Genomic DNA, 21,281 nt, shown 5'->3' on the forward strand with positions numbered 1-21,281 from the left:
ACGTCCAGTGATGCCGTGTTGGTAGAAGAATTACAGCCCGGAAGTTGACAAAGAGTCAGAGGATTCTAGTCTCCTGGCTCAGGCAGCTGCCCTGGTGACGGTACTGCTCACATAGGTGGGGCCATTTGAATGTCAAGGTCGAAGCACTTGGATGACGAAGTGGGGATGTGCTGCAGCAGGTGGCTACACTCCTGGATCAAGCGCTTTCTGTCCGATCATTCCGTCTTCTGGGGACACAACAGTTCAACCCTAATCTGGCTTGGAATTATCTGTCCTGTTCTAGATCCTTCTCTTAAAATGACATGTATGAAATATACAAACCACAAATCTCATGTCTTCCATGGAGCCTACATAAATGAGCAATTTTGAGGTTCTGTTTAATTAAAGAAAAACTCAGACTTAAACACTCAAATCATTAACACCTAAATTTACTTCCCTGAGAAAACATACCCCAAAAGTGTTCAGAAGCGGCCGATTTCTCTGCTGGCCGACAGGTGCAGGGCCACTGCCTCCGTTCCTTCCCAGCTGGGAAGACAGCCTCCAGGCTATTACAACATATTCATAAAAGCAGTGAGGTGGAGGTCTTATTTTATCTGTTTATTATCATTTAAAATATATTAAAATTTTAACATAGCAGAAGCAGGAATTTTAACTGTACGTGGCAGTCAAAAAAAACAAAAAAAACCCCAAACAACAAATAAAACATCACAGAAAGAAAAATGCACATCAACCAATAATACATTAAAATTCCATTTAATTAAGGTGAGGATGTAAAGAATGAAATATAAGTACACCTCTTAGAGAAGAATTTTTTTTCCTTCGGTGACTTGAAGTTTGATAAACGCTCCAAGCAACTTTCTTAAACCGTAAGATTCTTAATTGAAGCAAATAGGTACTGTAGGTCTGACTATCTTTTATGTATTTCTTTTCTCTCCCACCTGCAAAAAAAAAACACAACCCCTGCCCCCAATAAAAACCAACCAAAAAGATGGAGCTCCCATACTGTGAGGCTGACTCCATGTAACTTCAGCCTCAAATGTAGTCACTTATACAAAACAAATAAGGGCTGATAACAAATAAGAATTGTTTGAACATATAATAGACACCCAGCTCCCCACTTTAGAAATCTTCCCTTTAATGGAGTGTCTCTGTAAAGATGTACCCAGGGCCCCTGTGTAACACGGCTCCTCGTGGCACACACGCAGACAGCCTGCAGGACAAGTCAGCCCCCCTGAGGCGACCCTCAGAGCGGAAGCTGTGAAGACGTCGGGGGGTGGGGGGGGAGGTGTGTGTCTGTGTGAGGACACGGGTCCCTGCGGGGACACTGCAGGTGGAGGGTCCTCAGGACCCTCAGGAGAGTCCTGCCAGCTTCTGCCAGGTGCCCGGCTGGCTGGGCACACTTGGGAGACCCTGGCAGCACAACTGAGAAATGGTTTGTGGAACACAAAGGAGAATTAATGGATCATGAAAACATGTGCTTATTACTAATTTTTTTTTAACGATCCACGCTTTCCTGAGTAAAGTACACAAATCTCACAGAAGTCTGCTTAAAGCACCAGGCCTCTATCTCTTAGACTCACTGCACCCGGAGGGCAAATCGCAGCCCAGCTCAGAAGCCGTTCTGGTGAAAACAGAACAATGTGTGTGTGAAAACCGTTTTCCTGATACTCTACCACTGGAGAGTTGCATCCTTGCAAATGGGAAGTGGCCTCCTCCAGGGCGAGGGAGAAGGATAAAGGCGTGTGTGTGGGCTTCTCTGGTCTGGTCACTGCAGCACGTCAGAGCCGAGATGAGGGCGGTCAGAAGCCTGCATGTGCCTGGGCCTCTGCGTCACCGGTGCTGGACCAGCCACCAAACCCTCCAAACATAAAAACCGCAGCCACTATACAAGGTCCAGATCAAACCTGGACATGACCACGGGCACACCGAAATCAAGTTCATGTGGCTGCTGAGAGAACAAGGCGTGGTGGCCGCAGCCCATCAGGTGCAGAGTTTCCCCCTGCCTTCCTGGCCCGAGACTGCACCTTCCCTGGCGAGGTCCTGGGAGCTCCTGAACATGAGGATGGAGTTATAAATCTTCAGGGCTGGACCCAGTTTGATCTTCATCACCTGGACGATGTCCTTCTGTGTCAGGAGCAGGAAGGCTTTGCCATCAACCTGCTGTAGATCAATAAATCAGCACAAATAAACATATCCTGCTGTTAAAGTCTGGTTGCCCTCCAGGGGCCCCTGGGTGCTGAGCTGTGTGACGGGGATGCAGTGGCCTACCAGAGCTCGGGGACCACAGACCACGACGGCATCTTAGTCCGACCACCGTCAATTCTGTTTTCCCCAGAATGCTGAAGCTAAGTTGAATTAAAGAGGGGTTCATTCTGTTAAATGAGAATTCAGTGTACATGAACTGTCCCTAGGCTGAATTTCTATTGTTACATTTTAAAAATTTTGGACTGAATTTGTATAAAGGACCTTAACAATAACCCACTTTCATCTACCAAGTGAATCTCCAGGAATGTTTCCCATGAGACCAATGAGCAACGAGGACGCGGTGGTGTCATTTATAACAGTGCAAACAAACTGCAAACAAACGGGCACTCCAGAAACAGCAGAAGGAAATAAATTACAGGGCCACCTAGGATGAGGGACCAGGCAGTCACCAAAATTCATGTTACAATGAAATAGTTAATGATTTGGGAAATTCTTCATGGATTGTTAAGCAATGAAACATGATCTGATGACACAGAAAGATCTGTTTTAATTTGTAAAATGAAATGTGCACGATCGCTGTAAACATACACAGAGTTAAAATACTTGAAGTCTTTATACCAAATGTGAAGGGGTTTCGGCCAGTGGTTTGGTTTGGTTTTTGTTTTCTCCTTTTAACCTTCCTGTATTTAAAATGACTCCTATGACAAACACCATTATAAGCAGAAGTACATTCAAAATGAATGCTTTACTTACTAACTTTTAAAACAGACTGTGGTCTGAAATGTCATGGCTTTCCTGAGGTCATGTGATGGCCAGTGCCACCGTGCAGGCCGTTTTTCCGGTTTCTAGAAGCCCCAGGGTGGTCTCAGAGTTGAGTCCCGGCGACTGTGGCCTGTCCCACAGTCAACGCTGCCTGTTTTCACAGATGGGCTCAGAAGGAGTCCAGGTTCCAGAACCAAGAGGACAGAATGAAGTTTGCTAGGGTGACACCCTTCCATGAACCCAGCCCTGTGGTTCTAACCCTTTTTAGTTAACAATACAAACCATGGTGTCAGTGTCTCCCTGAGGAAGGAGGGATCCCTGGGGACCCCACGTGGGGTGTTGAGAGTTTTAAAAGCTTCCATGTCTAATATGTTGTCTAATGAAGAATCGTCCATCTAGAGAGTGGAATACCCTTCCCGTGGGGTAACGAGCACGTTCCCACAGCGGTGGAGAGACCACCCTACGGCCATACCCCAACCTTCAGAACTTCCGGCAGGACTCGCGGGCCAAGTGGCCGGTAGTCCTAAGAATAAAGCAGTGATGGTTACGATGGCAACAGTAAGAGTTTACGGAGCTTTACCAACCCTTCTCTGTGCTGATCCCACCAGCAACCCTGGAGGCAGATGAGGAAACCTACAATTTCAAGGATTGTGTGGTTTCTCCGTGTCCCCCTGAGTAGGGGCAGGGCAAGGACAGATTGGACGGTCCTAATTCCACTTTGGAGCAGACAAGCCCCCGCTTTCCTGGGTGCAGGCCCGTGGCAGGTCCTCTCTGCCCCAGTGTGGCTGCAGTCACAATGCAGGTATTAACCGAGTGACGTGTCCCAAGAGTCCCTTTCACAAGCGGCTGCAGAGATGAGGCTGCAGACTCCAGCGACAAAGCACAGCTCACGTCAGCGACCCAGACAGAGGCTGCCCCGCTGGGCCCCCTCCTGCCTGGACCTCTTTCTCTTGCCTCCCCCAAGCTGCCCTTACTTACACTTAAGTAAACGGAAACAAAGCACTTCCGGGCCTAGTCGTAGAGAAACACATGTAATTTTTCCATTTCCTACCTCTTTCTTGAAGCACTTGGCATGCTCTTCGCAGCCCAGCAGAGACCGTACGAACTCAGCCACCTACAGCGCGAGATGAAAAGCCTGATTCAGAACGTGCCCCGGAAATAATACCTCGGGTTGTAGTCATTCAACATTTGAGTAAAATACACTTTGAATCCCTCAAACGCTTGGGATTTAAACAGTAGCTATCAAGCCACAGTAGCAGTCGCCAGCTCGGAAATGAGACCAGCTCCTACTATCTATCTTTTCTGGCCTCATTTCCAGGCTGACCTACATCGGGTTACAGTCACCATGGCGCCAATGACAGCCTCCATCTGTGTGGAGCCCCGGCATCCTGGAACCTTCCATCATCCGACCCTCCTGTCCAGCCTGGGCGTCAGGGAGGGCAGGCGGCAGCGGGCCGTGCACAGCAGTGATGACAGGCGCCGTCTGCCTCTCCAGACCTGGGCTGTCCCGTCTCCCGTACCCGAGCCTCCAGGGCCTGCCCCAGCGTCTGGCCAACAATGGGGACTCGGACCTCCCTGCGGAGGGAATTCCCACAAAAATGATGAGGAAGCTGAAGCCCAAAGAGGTTTAATAACTTCCTCAAGGCCACACGTGGCCAGTGAGTGCCCCGGGGCAGCCCTTCTCCACCCTGGACATACAATGGAACCACCTGGAGAGCTTTAAACACGATCTCAGGCCAAGCTCATGCTGCAGAGATTCCAAATCAGTCAAGCTGGATCCGGCGGAGTGCTGGGCACGGATTAGATTCCCGGGTTGGTTCTAGTGTGCAGTCAGGGCCAAGTCCCTCCCTCCCCCCCGGCCCAGCGCGCGCACACAAACACACACACACACACACACACACACACACACACACACACACACACACACACACGAGGCAGGGGAGGCCTGGGAGGCCATCCGGGCGCCGCTGGGGGGCAGGCTGCAGCGGCCCCTCCGCCGGGCACTCTGAGGGCTGAATGCTTCGCAGGGGCAGAGCCCAGAGCTGGGGCGGGAGGTACTGAAGGTGAAACCCTGACGTGGGATCACAGGGGACAGCTGGGGGCGGGGACAACACGCTCAGGGGCAGGTTTCCCGCCCAGCGCGACTCCAACGCTGGGCCTGATCCTTCTTCGCTGTGGGGCCGCCCTGCGAACCGCAGGGTGTTTGGCGACATCCCCGCTAAGTGCCGGGAGCAGCCCCAGCACGCACGATTGTGACAACGAAAAATGAGTCCAGGTGCTGGCGACACCGCCTGGTGGGAGCCACCGCGCTGAAGGAGGGCTCTTCTGGGATGGCTCTAGTCACAGGAGGGGGCCGCGGGGCACAGTAGGGAAAGTGAACATAGAAAAGTGGCTCTAGGGATTAGCTAAAGACACACGCTGGTGTCTCTCAATCACTGGCTCCCCTGGGGAAGCCGTGCCAGCACCAGGGCCCCCGGATGCCCGGCCCCCGGGACAGGGACACGCCCCACAGACGGGGTCTCGTAAATACACGCTCCAGGAACTTCTGTTCTCAAAACAGGGCTGAGTGTTGCTCTGATGGTTTTCAGAGGTTAAAATGTCCTTTTCTGGGCAAACAAATACAAATTTTAAAAAAGGATCACGTTCCCTCTTAGTATCGTGAGCCAAGAAATAACTGTCCATGTCAGAGGTAGATTGGATTTTAAGTGGGGATAAATGATGTACTCAACCAAAGAGTAAACGGGGCTGCGCTGCGGGGCAGGTCCTCGCACGGTCCTTACTGTCTTCCTCGGACAGTTTTATTACCACATGTCTGAAATTCTCTGTCTTTTTGGAAAGAGATTCTGATTCTATTCAACCTGCCTTTTTCCAAAGTAAAGAACAAGTTCCATGAAATCTACTGAGGCAGACTCTTCTGGCCTGGATCATGATTTGGTATCATTATTCAGTACTGCCAGTCAGGATTTCTTCCCCCGAGAATAAATTCTATTTTGAGCTTCAGTAGAAAGCCCATTTGCTGCAAATTTCCTCACTGTAAAGTGGTGAACTTCACTAGACCGCAGAGCAGTAACGGAAGGGTTCCCTCTCATGCTCCCCTTCAGCACGTGTTTCCTTCTTCACGTCGTGGTCAATGCGGAGAACCGTTCACACGGTTCCATGAGTCCACAGAGGAGGAAGCTGCCGTCCCGTCCTTTGCCTCCACCCAGGACAGCTGTGTGGACTCGGCTGCTTTCCCCAGGTGATGGCGGCCCTGCTGGAGCCCAGGGTGGCCGGCCTTGGCCTTGGCCTTGGCCTTGGCCTTGGCCTTGGCGGGGGCAGCACACCTGGTTCCCCAAGTTCTTGGGAGCGCAGTGTCCACGGCAGACACCCCGGTTTTGTTTTGGAAGGACGCGGAGTAAGTTAGTTCCAGGGATGACACAGCAGTTTGGAAAGACTAAGAAATGAAACTGTGCAGGCTCTGAGCTGAGCCCTTTACTCCACCCAACTTCCTTCCCGGGCAACCTCCTTTTCCTGGCATCCTCGTGCAGCCCAGCAGGCCTGCTTCCTTCAGTGCAGCTGCTGCTTCCTTAAATCTCTCCCGATGCCGACGTTCCCATCTTGCTGAGCCAGCGCCGGGTGCCTGACTGTCCTGGCTTCGGGTCCACTGGGGACCATGTTTCCAGCCCGGGTCTCATTTCTTATCAGTGGAATTTGTTAGTTGCCCTTTTTCAGGGCCCGATTGTATAAGGCTGCTATGCTTAGGGAGCAGTATCCTGAATTTTTCAAAACACTCCCTCCTGGGCAAAGATTGCTTGGAAAGCGACCACCATCTTTTAGAGCTAATGGACATTTAGGGAGCCCTTGGATAAGGCCAGGGCGATCTATATGTGCTGCTTTAAAAGGCATTTTTGAATGTAAGAAATAAAAGTACCCACATGGGCACCAAGCATCCCCGAGTTGCACCCGCGGCTGTAATGTGTGTGCGTGTCGCATCTGGCCTGCGTGTGCCCATGGACACCTGGCAGGAGGGGCTGCAGAAAATTCGTCTCCTAATTCATCCATTCACTCGCACGTTTGTCACACACCTGCTCTGGTGTACTTGCTATAAAGATGTAAAAAGATATAAAAATAATTTAGTCCCTCTTCTTAGATGCTTGTACCCTTCTACAGAACATTTCCATGACCAGAGTAAGAAATACACTCCCCAGGGACCACAGCTTGAGTGTGTGCACACTCACGCATTCCTAACGAAGGTTTCACAAAACAATAACCACTACTACAATGATGTACTTGCATCTGGTCTTGTCTCTCCTTTTAGAACCACTAAACGGACTTCACAGCCTGCTGGTGCTCTGAAAGAAATTGCTCTGGCAGAAACACCACAGAAACAGCAAAGGAGTTAAAAGCCAGCCCCCGCCTCCGGGCAACGTGACAAAGGTCCGGCAGGTAACACAACTCAGAGCGGAGGTCTCCTCCCAGCCAGGACGGCTGACAAGAGGGACTGTCCTTGTGCTGCATCTCCTGCCAGAGACACTCACCCGCCTTAAGTCTCCCTGGATGGCACTTAGCACAAGGACCCACAAGCCATTTTCCACACGCCCTGTCCCTGGCCGCTGAGCTCCCGCTCCTGCCAGGTGGGAACAAAGCACAAAGGCACAGCCCCGCCCTGCTTGCCCTGAACTGCCTTCTCAAGTCCTCATGACCCCACTCGCCACTCTTAATGCAGCATCCGGAGCAGACACAGTGGCCCCTGTGGCTGGTACTCGCTGGGATCCCCCCTAGGGAGCCCGCTTATATTCAACGATACAAACCCATCACAACGCCCACACTTTGACCACTCAAAGTTTCTTCTTGAGGACCAGTTTTTGTGCCAGGAAATGTGCTACAGAATGTGAGAATACAGAGAGAAATTTAGGATGTGGTCCTCGTCCTCAAGGGCATCTAATTAGGGAGCTATCAAGACAAAGGTACATCAACGTTAGGGACTAACCCAGACCGTTTTCTCTGGGATGCATCCCGTGGGCAGCCACGGTCAACGAAGTGCTCCAGGAAGCCAGCCTCTCCGATGGCTGCTTTAGTTTTAATCTAGAAAATGTCTAAGGTCACTTTCGGCAGTAAAAGGCTGGGATCCCGCGTGTACCCATCACAGAGAACTCAGGACTGTGATTGCGGCTTCCTGATCATCCTCCGTGGCATCTTCGGTCCTCCCCACCCCCTAGTGAGTCTCTTCCTTCTGAGATCCGCCCCGTCCTAATGATGGACCAGCTACTTCCCTTTAATCACCCTCCAAACTCCACTTTGTTCAGTGTCAGACTTGAAACTGGTCAGATCAGAGGCCCCGCCCCCGAATTGCCTATTTATTCCCTAATGTTCCTAAATAGTGATCCCTGCTCCTTTGGGGCGATGCTCCCCCCACCCCCAACGAAGTTAATAAAAGCTGTGGCCCTCTTCTTATGGGGAAAAACACACATGCTGTACACAATTTTCCCCAATCCCCTCAAGCCCAACCCCACAGCCCTAGCCGGGAACCCTGTGACCTGGGACGCTCACTTCCAGCCTCCGCCTGACACTCTTCTTCCTCGGCCTCCCCCCAGCTTCTCGCCCCTTCTCCTGCACTTCCGCCGTGGACCCACCGGCCTCCATCCCTGGCCGTGCTCTCTGGGGATCGTGCCTGGTGAAGCCCTGTCTGGTGTAACCGAGGGGACCCTAACTCAGAAGGTCCCAGAATAAATTCATCATCTTATCCCTTGGCCCCCAAACTGGATCCTGTCCCCAGAGTTCCATTTTTTGACGGCACCACTACTTTTCCATTCTTTCCGATGAAGTGTGCGGGCCTTGTAGTTCTCACACGTCATTATCCTAATTAAGTACCAAACTGCGTAGCGCTGAGAGTATAAATGGAACCACGCTGGCTCATTTCACCTCCTCGTCTTGTGCCTCATCTATTTCCTGTGCTGTGGCTTCGTCTGCTGAGCCCGGGTGGCTCTGGACAGTGGCGCCCAGCCCGGCCCCTTCTTAACTCTCACCCTCCTTGCTGGCCTGTGCTGTTTTCATCTCCCTGAAGCACCAGCTTCACAACATGACTTTCTGCCTTAGAACCTAAGAACCTGGTATTGCCTGACTGGTGCGCCTGGCCCATCTCCCGCCTGCTGCAGGCCGCTTTCCCCATGCCCCGGTGGGCAGTGTGCTTGGGGTGCAGTGAGACGTCGGCTCAGGACCTGGCTCTGACCGTGCGGCCTTAAGAGTTTCCTTAGTCTCCGGTGCCTCCGCCTCCCTGTCTGTAAAATGGGCAAAATAAGCGTGCGTGCCTCACTATCATTACATCAACACTGTTCACTACCATCATTAATGTCAGTAAGGGACATGTGTGTGTCTGCCATCCTTGCACGTGTCACACTCACCCCCACTTCTATAGTTTTCCTCCCCCGCATGGCATCCCGTCTTTTCTCTGCTTGGACTTATTGCACTTTTGTTTCAAAATCCAGCTCAGATGCCCTTGCCATTCACTCAACAAACACTTACTGGGTGATCTACTCAGTGCCAGGCGCAGTGAGAAGCTCTCAGGACATAGGCCGAGTGAGTAAGGTCTCCGCTCACGTGCTTGAGGTTCAGGGTCAGTAGAGTGAGCATCTGAGGTGCAGCCACAGAGACTCTCGGAGGAAATGGGGGCCCCGAGGGACGTGCGAGCAGCCTGAGGGCTCCTGCAGGAGGAGAGCCTGCACTGGGCAGGGGCTGGGCAGTGACCGTGCACATGTGACAACAGTACACGGGGACTAGGGAGGCGCAGGGCGTGGGGCCCAAGGTCAGGGGCGGGTGGACAGCAGGCAGGTCCTACGGGCTCGTCTGGGGACCAGGATGCTGTGCAGAGCTCGCCCTGCTGTGCCCACTCCCCGTCCGTCGGGATGCAGTCGCTCTGCACACGTGGGGCTGGGCTGGACGTCTGAGCAGGACAGTGACATGCCAGGGGCCAGGAGCACAGGAAGAGGGAAGAGGGGCCACTGTCATCTAACTTAACCGGTGCAGAACCTCACATGAATGGCTTGAAGGTCAAAAGAGAGAGGGACTGCCCTTGAACCCTGGGTTGTTATTCAAGGGCAAAACCAGCAGTGCTTTGATTACAGACACAACAGGTTATAATTCAGTCGGCTTTGTAAATTGGTAAAAGTTCACAGATGGGCGGGCGCAGACCCTGAATACTCTCTAGGGAGCAGGGTCACATTTAGTCACCCCCCCCAAACAACCCCGCAGCACCTGGCATGTCCAGTCACCTCTCTGTCCTGTGGGACCCACAGGGCTTTGGAAGGAGAGGGACCAGGCGGGCAGGCAGGGTGTGCTGGGCCCCGTCCACGCGGAGGGTGCCAGGTGCGGGGAACCCACCAGGCACACTCTGCGAGCTGCCTGGGAGGAGGGGCGGGAGGCCCCCCGAACCTCTGACCTCTGCAGGGCCTTAGTCGCCTGCTCCTTTTCTGGGGCCGGAAAGGAAGCCTCTGAGCGAGATGGAGTCCAGGTGACTTGACTGCTGGACATGCTCAGTGAGTATCCGTGACTAGTTTAACTGCAGCTCTGCTCTGTCTTGCCCTCAGAGTAACCCAGGCTTTTCTTTCATTAAAAAAAAAAAAAAAAACCTAAGGCCTGATGAGTGAGAGCAATACTTTCATCAAAAGGAATATCAGTCAAAGAATGTGTTGCTTTAAGTATGAAACATTTCCACAGCATCACAGGAAGCAACGGCACTTACCTGATTCTTATGTAAAACCAACATCGTAAGGTGCGTTTATATTACAATCAAATCCACCTTCCCCTCTGTTCGGCATCTTATGCAACATTGTGACCTAATTTACTAATAAACCTGAGGTTGACCTGATCCCCCGTGGCTGCGGATGGACACATGGCAGCGCGGTGCTGCCTGGGCGTGAGAATATGGAACCCCGGGGCCTCGGGGGCACCAGGCAGAGGGAGCCCCTTGGGCACAGAGCATGCGGGGCGGGGGGCATCACCCGGGGCTGCCAGGACACAGGCATGGAGGCCCACACGTTCGCGTTTCCTCAGAGTAAACCTGTGATGCGCGGCTGGAGGCCTAAATCAGCACCCCACCCCGGGGGGCAGGCAGTGGAGATGGCGCTGGGAGAAGGCTGGGGAGGGCAGGGCCCCACTAAGGGGCTTCCCGAACGTCCTGAGCGTCAGCCTGCTTCTCCCTCAAGTGTGGATCTGGAATTTGGCACGCGGACTCAGCACCTAAGAGAAACCCTGGCAGCGGGCAGGTCCACCCGGCCCCGGGCAGCCACTCACCTCATCCACCGTCCACCGGGCCACCTCGCCAGCCCGCACGTCGGCCACGCCGGGGAGCAGCTTGAGGTGCTGTTCGCGGCCCAGGGGAAGGTCCCCGAAAGGCTGCGCGGACGGGGACGACATGAAGACCGACTGGTGCAGGGCCTGCTGCGTCCGCGCGGCCGAGTGCTCTGCAAGACAGGCAGGCGGGTGAGGGGGCAGCATCCTGGCGGCCCCTCCCCGCCGAGGGCCCGAGTCAGACCCCCTGGAACCCTGGACAAACCTTGGACAGACGGCATCGCTGCCCAGGAGGCCCTCCCCAGCACAGCGACACCGCTGCTCTATTTCAAAACCACAGTCAGGAGAAACAGGAGTTATGAAGGCCCGAGACTGTGCAGGATGGAATAATCTGTGACCCACTGATGCCAGCGAGAAGCCGGCCTGTCACTGCACTGGCCCCTCTTTCCCTGAGTCCGGAGTCGGAGCAGGCCCAGAGCCCCGCTGGACGCGGCTCTAAGTGGACGGGCACACCGGCCACCAGGGGTGTGCCCGCACACGAAGCCCGGTTCCCTCCTGGAAGCCGCTGCCTGCGTCACAATGGGCCCAGGTCCACATCTGGCTTCAAGGGTCCCCTGGGGGACACTGTATGTGGAATGCGGCTCAGGATCCCAGGAGAACCTAGGTGGCAGCTGCTACTGTTGGTCCCTGCAGGGCACGCTGGCCTTGCCGGGCTTGGGGAAGAGGCTGCAGCTGAGAGCTGGGTGCCCCCCCGCCCAAGCCCTCCTAACTGAGCCCTCGCTCGGGAGCAAAGCTCTGAGTGGCCATGGTCCTAAGGCTCCAAGGGCACTGGCCCGTGTCTCCAAGGAGTCAGACTCGACTTCCGCCCACACTCCTCCCCAGCCTTTCTGAACTAGTTTTCCACCTTCAAGAGGGACTTTAATCTTCTGTTAAATCCTGACATTTAGATGGAGCCATGGATCTCAATTCCCTCATTATTCTGCTCTGAATGTACAAATGGATAAGGACAAAACCACTAGCAAGATTCTAGAGAAAATTCATGCCTTTATAACAACATCTTTTAAGATACTTTCAACACACATTAGCCAAACAAAGCTGTTGATATTTTAAGACTTTGAAAGGAAAGACCACAAACAGAAATGTTCTACGCCCTCTAAAAGTCTACCTTTCCTAATGCAAATGGCAGGGTAAGTAAGCACTAGCTACATCATTTAAAGTCTATTATGAAGGCTTGTGCTTTACTGACCGTGTCTGAAGAGCTATTATGCAAGTATTTCCATCTCAAATTAATTAACAGTTGTTAGTAGGTGAGGCTGTCCTGCACTTTGCACATTCACATAATCGCCTACTGGTTAGTGACCAGAGAGGCTCTAAAGTACAGGGGAGCCTGTCCATCTCTGTCCGACTGCTGAGCACAGACATCCTGCATCTTTACCCACGTGTGCTGTCCACACAGATAAACAGACAGAAAAATTGCGGCCTTCTCCCAAATTCTTCTGCTCCAGTTGCAGGCAGCAGCAAATTCATCTCTAAATGCGGATTGTCCGACACTGACCTTTTTAGTATGTAAATAGGTTATCTCCTCCGTGTAGTTCAGCCAGCAGCACGTAAGGCTGAAACTTCACGTCTTCTTCACAAAGCCAGTAGGTTTACAGATGTGAATGTTCCTTAATGAAGTTGTCAGGTTGGACAGGAGCAGGTACAAAACAAGCCAGGGAAGAAGCGTCACAGAGCATCTGCAGCTCCAGCCACGCAGAATCGCCAAGCTCTCCATGGAAGCCAGGAGTTAGAGCTCTGTGCTCTTAGGGATTAAGACCTGAGCCAAAGCCGGGCTTTATTCTGGAAAAGTGCCGCATCCATCAGTTGGTTGCTTTTGCTGAAATGGCATGGGCTTAAAAAACAAATCACATATGTGTCTCAAACCCATGCTCTAGGTAACCAATCACGTGTAGTTTCTGAAACGTACAGGACTCTGAAAAGCCACGAGGAATCAGTCTTATGTTTGGGAGGAACGAAGATGTCTAGTGATGGTGATTTCGTTCCTGTGTGTGATTCACAAATAAAGGCTGAAGGCCTCCGAAATGCAAAAAAACCCCACTGTGCTCCCAAGCAAGGGAATTTTCCACACGGTAATTTTGGAAGCAGATTGCCTGAGTGCTGAGGCAGCCACTTGGAAAAGAACCCAAGGTGTGGCTGGCAGCTCCACCGAACGGCACTGGGCTCCTCTGCCCGCTGCTGCCCACGGCTCTGGCCCCGTAGGACGGGGACTCAGTTCTAGTAGCAAGAAGGCCTTGAGGTCACCACTCAAGGCAGGGAGGGAGCTGGCTGGGTGCCTTGCACTTGAGCTCAGTCGGCTTTATGCTCTCAGCGGCTTTGGGATTTGTTCTTTGTCCCCATTAAGTCAATCTATTTGTTTGGAGGGAGGTGGAGGCTGGATTTCCGGAAGGCTGAGCAGAGCTTGGTGGGGAGCAGGCTCCGGATGCCAGAGTGGGCCCCCCCCACCCCAGGCAGCAGGCAAAGGTCTGCAGTCACCGGCTGGGTGAGGTCCCCTCCTGGGGGAGGGCTCTTGCCTGTGTGTCAGCAGCCCCAGTCTGGGGGAGCCCCACCAGAACTACTCACATGCTGACCACGGATGACATTTTTACTACTCTCAGCTTTACAGCATGAGTTGGAAAGCCAGGAAGTTGAGTTTTCCTGCTCTAAAAGATGTGAGTTCGGTTAGGGAGCGAGGCCCTGAGCAGGGAGTTTGCAATAACCAGCTTGCCATCGCTAAGACACAACTGGAGATGATGATACCTATAGCGCAGAGCTGGTGGGAGGGGACGACAATGTGCCTTCAGTGACAGGTGCCGCTCTAAGCTCCTGAGGTCAGGCAGACGCTCTATGCAGGGAAGTGGCTTTATTCAAAATCAACACAACGCAAGACGAATTCTCCATAGTAACACGAGAGAGGGGAGGCATTTTGGAGTGTTTCGTGGTGGTTGTTTTGCCTTCTTTGTACCAGTTCCTGGGTCTGATTTCTTCCGGAGCTGAGGGTTTGGGGTGGATACTCAGTCTACCTGGGAGAGGACGGTGACATCGGGGGAAGGGCCGATCCCCGCCAGCTTGCCTGGATATGAATCCTGGTCCCATGCAGCTGCTGAGTGACCTTGGATGAGATGCTTAACTCTTCTGTATCAAGGTTTTCCATCTTTAAAATGGGGTAGTTCCAGTACTCACACTTCACTGAGTTCTTGGGATTAGAACGGCTCCCAGCACATAAGTGTTCAGTGCACATCAGACATTACACTACAGCCGTCCCCCCTTCTCTGTGGGGTAGATGTTCCAAGACCCACAGTGGAGGCCTGAAACCCAGGATACTACCAAACTCTATAAATACTATGTTTTTTCCCTGTACATACATACCTATGATAAAGTTTAATTTATAAATTAGGCACAGTAAGAGATTAACAACAATAACTGATAGTAAAATACAATTATAAAAATATACTGTAATAAAAGTTTTGTAAATGCAATCTCTCTAAAAATACCATATTGTACAAATTTAGTGCCTTTCCCATCTTAACTAAGCACTTATCATGCACTGTGGGTATAACTTTTGCAGCTTGAGAGAGCAGGTGCAAGAGCAAAACTAGCACAAATTTCTTTTCTTTTCTTCACAATTTCATGGATAGAAAATCCGTTCTTACCAGAGATCTTAGCAACCTCAGCATACGATTTTTTTTCTTTCCTTATTAAGTTGAGAACTTTAACCTTTTCACTTAAAGGAAGCACTTTATGATTTCTCCTTGGCACATTCCCAATTGCCAGCATCACCAGCTTGTGCTTTGGGGCCACTGTTAAGTAAAGTAAGGGTCACTTGAACACAAGCACTTCGATAACACGATAGTAGATCCATAACTGAGATGGATACTAAGTGGCCAAAGGGTGGGACAAAGGGATGATTCTCGTCCCCAGTGGGAGCAGGATGGTGGGCGATTTCAACACCCTGCTCAGAAGAGCACCCAATTAAAAACGTATGAATTGTTTCTTTCTGGAATTTTCCATTTAATATTTTTGGACCACAGTCGACCACAGGTAACTGAAACCATGGATAGCAAAAACGCGGTTGAGGAGGGACCACTGTACCGTTACAAGATACAGAGATAATCTAAGTTGTGACAATAGTGAAGGTGGGGACTTAGATTTCCAAAGCCATTGTGGCTGGATGTGCCTAAAACCTATGGAAGCAGAAATTCAGACTGAAACTCAGGATCCTCAGGGCCACATTCAGATCTCACACCCAAGTGGCCCTGGAATGACACTGCAGGGGTCACCAAAGTCATCTGTGGAGTCCTGGTGCGCATGGATCCCCTGGCCGAGGCCGACGGAGGGCGGGCGTCTGTCTCCCAGGCAAACCGGTGCCCACGTGTGGCAACAGATCATACTGCGAACACACGCTCAGCCTGCCAGCTTTGAGATTATGTGGCTCTTGACAGACTTTAGAATGTGGGGTGATCTGCATTATTTTAAATTCTGTGCATAAAATTAGACTTTTGAAAATATCCACTGAGAATTTTGCATACTTTTTTTTTTTTATCGAATATGAACACACCGATTTTAGCTTTTTACCAAGCCCAGCATGGCTCACGTCACTACATCGTTGTAAATAAATTAAAGCTCGTGAGCCTGTGATGAAGGTATTACTGTATTCTCATAAAATCAAAAGGATCAGATTATTCTATCCTGGGGCACTCTGAATAAACAGAGCCTTCTAGATTAGGAAAGGATGCCCACCAAGAAGAGAGGGCAGAAAGGTTCTCCTAACTGGGTAACATACATACATCTCACCCACCGGGCCCAGCTTCCAGCTCTGTGTGCAGCGGGATTTTTTCTGGGTGTTTCCCAGTTGTGTTTCCTCACTGCAGCAGTGCCTCCTACCCAGCTCCCCTAAGAGTCAGCCAAGAAAATTCAGCCTGCAAAAGCAGCCCGACCACTGGAGGTCTTAGCAGTTTACTTAATCAAAATGCCTTTTGCATCAGAAAATGAAATGTATGTGTAATCCTGGCTTTGCCTCTAACACTAATGTGTGAGTGACAATAAACAAGGATATGCCTACACATAAAATAGATGTATTTCCCCTTCCAAAAAACAGCATGGAATGCTTGTCACCTCGGTGGTTTGCCATTTGTAGAATAGTTTGGTTGGAAGAATCTTTGTGCTATTTTTCTCTCCCTGGGTATTTCTTTTGGGTTTTATGCCTTAAAAAATATAATGAAGTGTTTAATGACTTCAGTCAAGGTGCTCTGAGATCTGGAGCACTCTCAAATGCCCGTGGCCAGCATGTTCAACTCTGTGTCCAGCTGCAGGATCTAGGGAGGCCCCGACTAGAGCATCAAGACTTGGCCGGGGGTCTGAGTCCATCCAGCAGCCCTCGGAAAGGAGTGAATAAATAGTTCCATCTCCCAAAGGTCTACGTCATTACCTTTCTTGCAGATGCAGTAACTCGCTTGGAAGGCAGCTGACTCCTTGATGACACAGGTCTCCATGGTGAGTGCTATTATCTGCCCTTGAACGGAAGGCCCCAGCCCATGCAGGCCGTCTTCTGCAAGTCCATGCACAGCCGGATGGGCCAGCTCTGGATGGCATGTGACTCAGGGGCGGCTTTCGGGGTGAAATGACCTAACAGACCCATGGCCTGGTGTACAGCACAGGGCGCTTCCAGATTCCAGACCTAAAAAAGTCTTTAGAGACTAAAGGATTTTAATTCATCTGAAAACAACAGGAAAGCAGGTCCCTGAGTTCTTCTCTAACCCTGTCTTCGTCCTTCTGTCCTTGTCCTTCCCACTTCGGCTCTAACCCCCGGAGGAGAAAAATCCTTTATGGAAATGCTCTTTAAAAACACGGCTGTTTCTTCACAAAGGCTCACACAACGAAACTGAAGCAAGTGAGTCAAAAATGGTAACCAGAGGCTGCATGGCTGGGCCTTGAGTTATTTTTAATCCCACTAAAAACAGGGGCTATTTCACAAGTACCCTCTTCAATGAAAGGGGCAGGAATTCCACTGTGCTCTCCATTCCAAAGAGGAGGGAGTAAAAAATAAAATGGTGATGGGTCCCAACATCCAATTCCATGATGCCTCTCGCCTGCTGTATAGTCTGGGACAGCCGCTGGCTTTCATCAGTTTACCCGGTACCGACTGAGCATCTGCTCCCTTTGTGGTGGGCGCTCTACTCCCGTGGTGACTTCCGCCGCACAAGCAGGGAGAGTCAGGCCCTGCACTTGGCAATGCCTCTTCTCCCCACGATCACCGATTTTCAAGGTCTTTGTAGTTAACATGCTTGGAGCCTTCATTCCTGGGCTGCATCATCTTCTCTTGATTTTGATGGCACTGGACTCAGACCCTCCTCTTTTCCATTTGTTCCCCGAAACAAAAGTGAAAAACAGAACAAAAGAAGGAGCCCGACACGATCGGCGAGACAACTTTCTGTGCCTTCGTGGGAACAGCTCCTGAATCACAGGTGGGACGAAGTGCCCTGGATGGTCTACACCTGCACACTGTCCCTTCCCCGCAGGGCTGCAGCCACCTGAGCGGTGGATGGTGCACACCAAGAGGTGCTGGCAGTGTAAACTCCGTCCTGGATTTTGATGACTTAGTACAAAAAGAAAGACTGTAAAATACCTCCGTAATAGTTTCTCACATCTTGACTCACATGTTGAAACGATATTTTGGATATAGTCGGTTAAATTGTCATTACAATTTTCCAAGCGGTCACGGACAGGCCTGGGCTCCTCGGAAGCCCCACCTTTTGGGCTTTACCACCGGGGACCTGTGCTCAGAATCCACTGACCTTCCTCCTCGGCCAGGCCCCCTCGTTCAGTGAAAAGCAGGGGCCAGCTCTCGTCCACCCACCACAGGCCGCCCTCCCCCGGGTGCCCCTCTCAGCCACCCTTACAGGCAGCATCCGGCTCACACCCTGCCTTTGGCCCCCCTGTCACCCAGGGGCTCCCGGGGTCCCCCCTCAGCACCACCCAGCTGTGTCCACCCTGTGCTAGACACGGCGTCTCCAGTTCTCCCCCCGCTCGTCTGTCCCTCCTCCCTGGCCCCATCCCGGGATCTTAAGCCCCCTCCTCCCTCCTTCGAGGGCCGCCTCAGAAGCACGTCCTCAGGGTTCTCCCGCCCGCCCGCACCTGCTGGCCCAGCCTCCATCCCACAGGTGGCTTCTGAGGTGTGTGCTGCCAGACACAGCCAGATCCCGACAGAGCAGGTCACTGAACAAGCCAGGAACACTTCGCAGAGCAGGGCCCAGCCCTCCCCGCAGGAAGGGATCTAGTGCTTCCGCTTCTGGTCCTGAGGGCGGGTTTTAGCTCCTTCTTTCGTTCCTCTGTAGCAAACACTCTTTTAAGGGGTCTTGAATCCCAGGAGTCAGTCTATCGGTTCCCAGTCCCAGAGGCTCAGGGCTCCCTGGCACGAGGCCCTCAGGCCTCTCCCCTGTGCACGGCCCTCTCCCAGCCCGTGGTGGGGTGAGCCCTGCCTCCTCGGGGTGCCTCCCATAGGATCCCCACCTTGCTGCCCTCTATGGAAATTGTCTGTTTGCTCTGCAGCTCCATGAGTGGAGCATCGGTTCAAGGGCAGTCATTTCCAATGCAGCCTCACATCCCCATGGGGTGACGCAGACCTGACACATGGTACCCAGCAGCACAGGTGCTTCCCACCTGATAGGGCTGTTGGACCATCTAAGGAATTTTACTGCAGAGCCAAGTAATGCAGTGGCAAATGCTAACTTAAGTCTGTGCCAGTAAACGATGAGTTTCCATCCTGTGGGCTTTCATTTGCCAAGTACACTCATTACTGAAAAGGCTGGGAATTGTTTGTGATTTGGACTCTTACTCCTTAATTTGGTACGCGAGAAGCAGATATTCCCTGGTTTCATTTTAACAAAAATGCAGCAAAATCCATGTTAACTTTTGATATGTTAGTCATACAACAAAAGACTTCAGGGCAGCATGTTTTTTGATGGCTAAAGGGTGACCTTTTAGTTTAATATCTGCTTCACACAGCTCGAGACATCATTAATTAAGTTCTTTTGATTGAATACTACATCCCAATCACCCAGTATGTCTTTTCTTTTTTTTTGAATCCTCTGCAAGACTGTTTTCCTTCACTTGCAAAGGTGAGACCATAACTGAATGAACACTAGCATCAACTTGACCGAGAACTGGAGTTGCTCTTCTCAAAGCCGGCCTCCCCTTCCTGGGACCTCCCTGCCTCTTCCGCGGGTAGTTACCGAAGAACGAGCCCTGTTGGGTTGGATTTACAAACGGGAAGCCCCTGCCATCTTTACATACGTAAAGAAAACACTACTGTGCGTGAAGAAACTTTAACTCCAGCAGTGGATGGTAGCACATCCTTGAGGCAAATGGATTTGGAAGCGAAGCTCCCCGAGTTGAGGGCAGCGTGTGGTCCCTGCTCCTAGGCTGGCAGCACAGTGCGAGCGGGGCCAAAGCCCAGGCCGGTCTGCTAGCCGTGCTCTTATCACGTGGAGGCTGAGAGGGCAGTGAACTTATACAAGCACAAACCTTAAAACATTACACGGAAAGAAATTAAAGATGATACAAATAGATGGAGAGATATACCATGTTCTTGGATTGGAAGAATAAACATTGTGAAAATGACTCTGCTACCCAAAGCAATCTACAGATTCAATGCAATCCCTATCAAACTACCACTGGCATTTTTCACAGAACTAGAACAAAAAATTTCACAATTTGTATGGAAACACAAAAGACCCCGAATAGCCAAAGCAATCTTGAGAACGAAAAATGGAGCTGGAGGAATCAGGCTCCCTGACTTCAGACTATATTACAAAGCTACAGTAATCAAGACAGTTTGGTACTGGCACAAAAACAGAAATATAGATCAATGGAACAGGATAGAAAGCCCAGAGATAAGCCCACGCACATATGGTCACCTTATCTTTGATAAAGGAGGCAAGCATATACAGTGGAGAAAAGACAGCCTCTTCAATAAGTGGTGCTGGGAAAATTGGACAGGTACATGTAAAAGTATGAAATTAGAACACTCCCTAACACCATACACAAAAATAAACTCAAAATGGATTAAAGACCTAAGTGTAAGGCCAGACACTATCAAACTCTTAGAGGAAAACATAGGCAGAACACTCTATGACATAAGTCACAGCAAGATCCTTTTTGACCCAGGTCCTAGAGAAATGGAAATAAAAACACAAATAAACAAATGGGACCTAATGAAACTTAAAAGCTTTTGCACAGCAAAGGAAACCATAAACAAGACCAAAAGACAACCCTCAGAATGGGAGAAAATATTTGCAAATGAAGCAACGGACAAAGGATTAATCTCCAAGATTTACAAGCAGCTCATGCAGCTCAATAACAAAAAAACAAACAACCCAATCCAAAAATGGGCAGAAGACCTAAATAGACATTTCTCCAAAGAAGAGATACAGATTGCCAACAGACACATGAAAGAATGCTCAACATCATTAATCATTAGAGAAATGCAAATCAAAACTACAATGAGGTATCATCTCACACCGGTCAGAATGGCCATCATCAAAAAATCTAGAAACAATAAATGCTGGAGAGGGTGTGGAGAAAAGGGAACACTCTTGCACTGTTGGTGGGAATGTAAATTGATACAGCCACTATGGAGAACAGTATGGAGGTTCCTTAAAAAACTAAAAATAGAACTACCATATGACCCAGCAATCCCACTACTGGGCATATACCCTGAGAAAACCATAATTCAGAAAGAGTCATGTACCAAAATATTCATTGCAGCTCTGTTTACAATAGCCAGGACATGGAAGCAACCTAGGTGTCCATCATCGGATGAATGGATAAAGAAGATGTGGCACATATATACAATGGAATATTACTCAGCCATAAAAAGAAATGAAATGGAGGTGTTTGTAATGAGGTGGATGGAGTTAGAGTCTGTCATACAGAGTGAAGTAAGTCAGAAAGAGAAAAACAAATACAGTATGCTAACACATATATATGGAATCTAAGGGAAAAAAAAAAAAAAA

The 21,281-nt window shown here is 50.7% G+C and overlaps 1 protein-coding gene across 1 annotated transcript in view; it reads right to left on the minus strand.

The window, feature by feature from the left end:
• Window positions 1-1,948: 1,948 nt before the first annotated feature.
• The window catches only part of L3MBTL4 (L3MBTL histone methyl-lysine binding protein 4), a 308,220-nt gene continuing 288,887 nt past the window's right edge, over window positions 1,949-21,281 (minus strand). Inside the window, exons 16-18 of the mRNA XM_061169140.1 lie at window positions 11,236-11,405; window positions 4,019-4,081; window positions 1,949-2,160 (exon numbers count right to left, since the gene is read on the minus strand). Of these exons, the coding sequence (XP_061025123.1) occupies window positions 1,981-2,160; window positions 4,019-4,081; window positions 11,236-11,405 (413 nt within the window). The 3' untranslated portion in view covers window positions 1,949-1,980. The remainder of the gene's footprint in view (window positions 2,161-4,018; window positions 4,082-11,235; window positions 11,406-21,281) is intronic.

The sequence above is a fragment of the Eubalaena glacialis genome, chromosome 15 (genome assembly GCF_028564815.1).
Source record: "Eubalaena glacialis isolate mEubGla1 chromosome 15, mEubGla1.1.hap2.+ XY, whole genome shotgun sequence".
Classification (NCBI taxonomy): Eukaryota; Metazoa; Chordata; class Mammalia; order Artiodactyla; family Balaenidae; genus Eubalaena; species Eubalaena glacialis.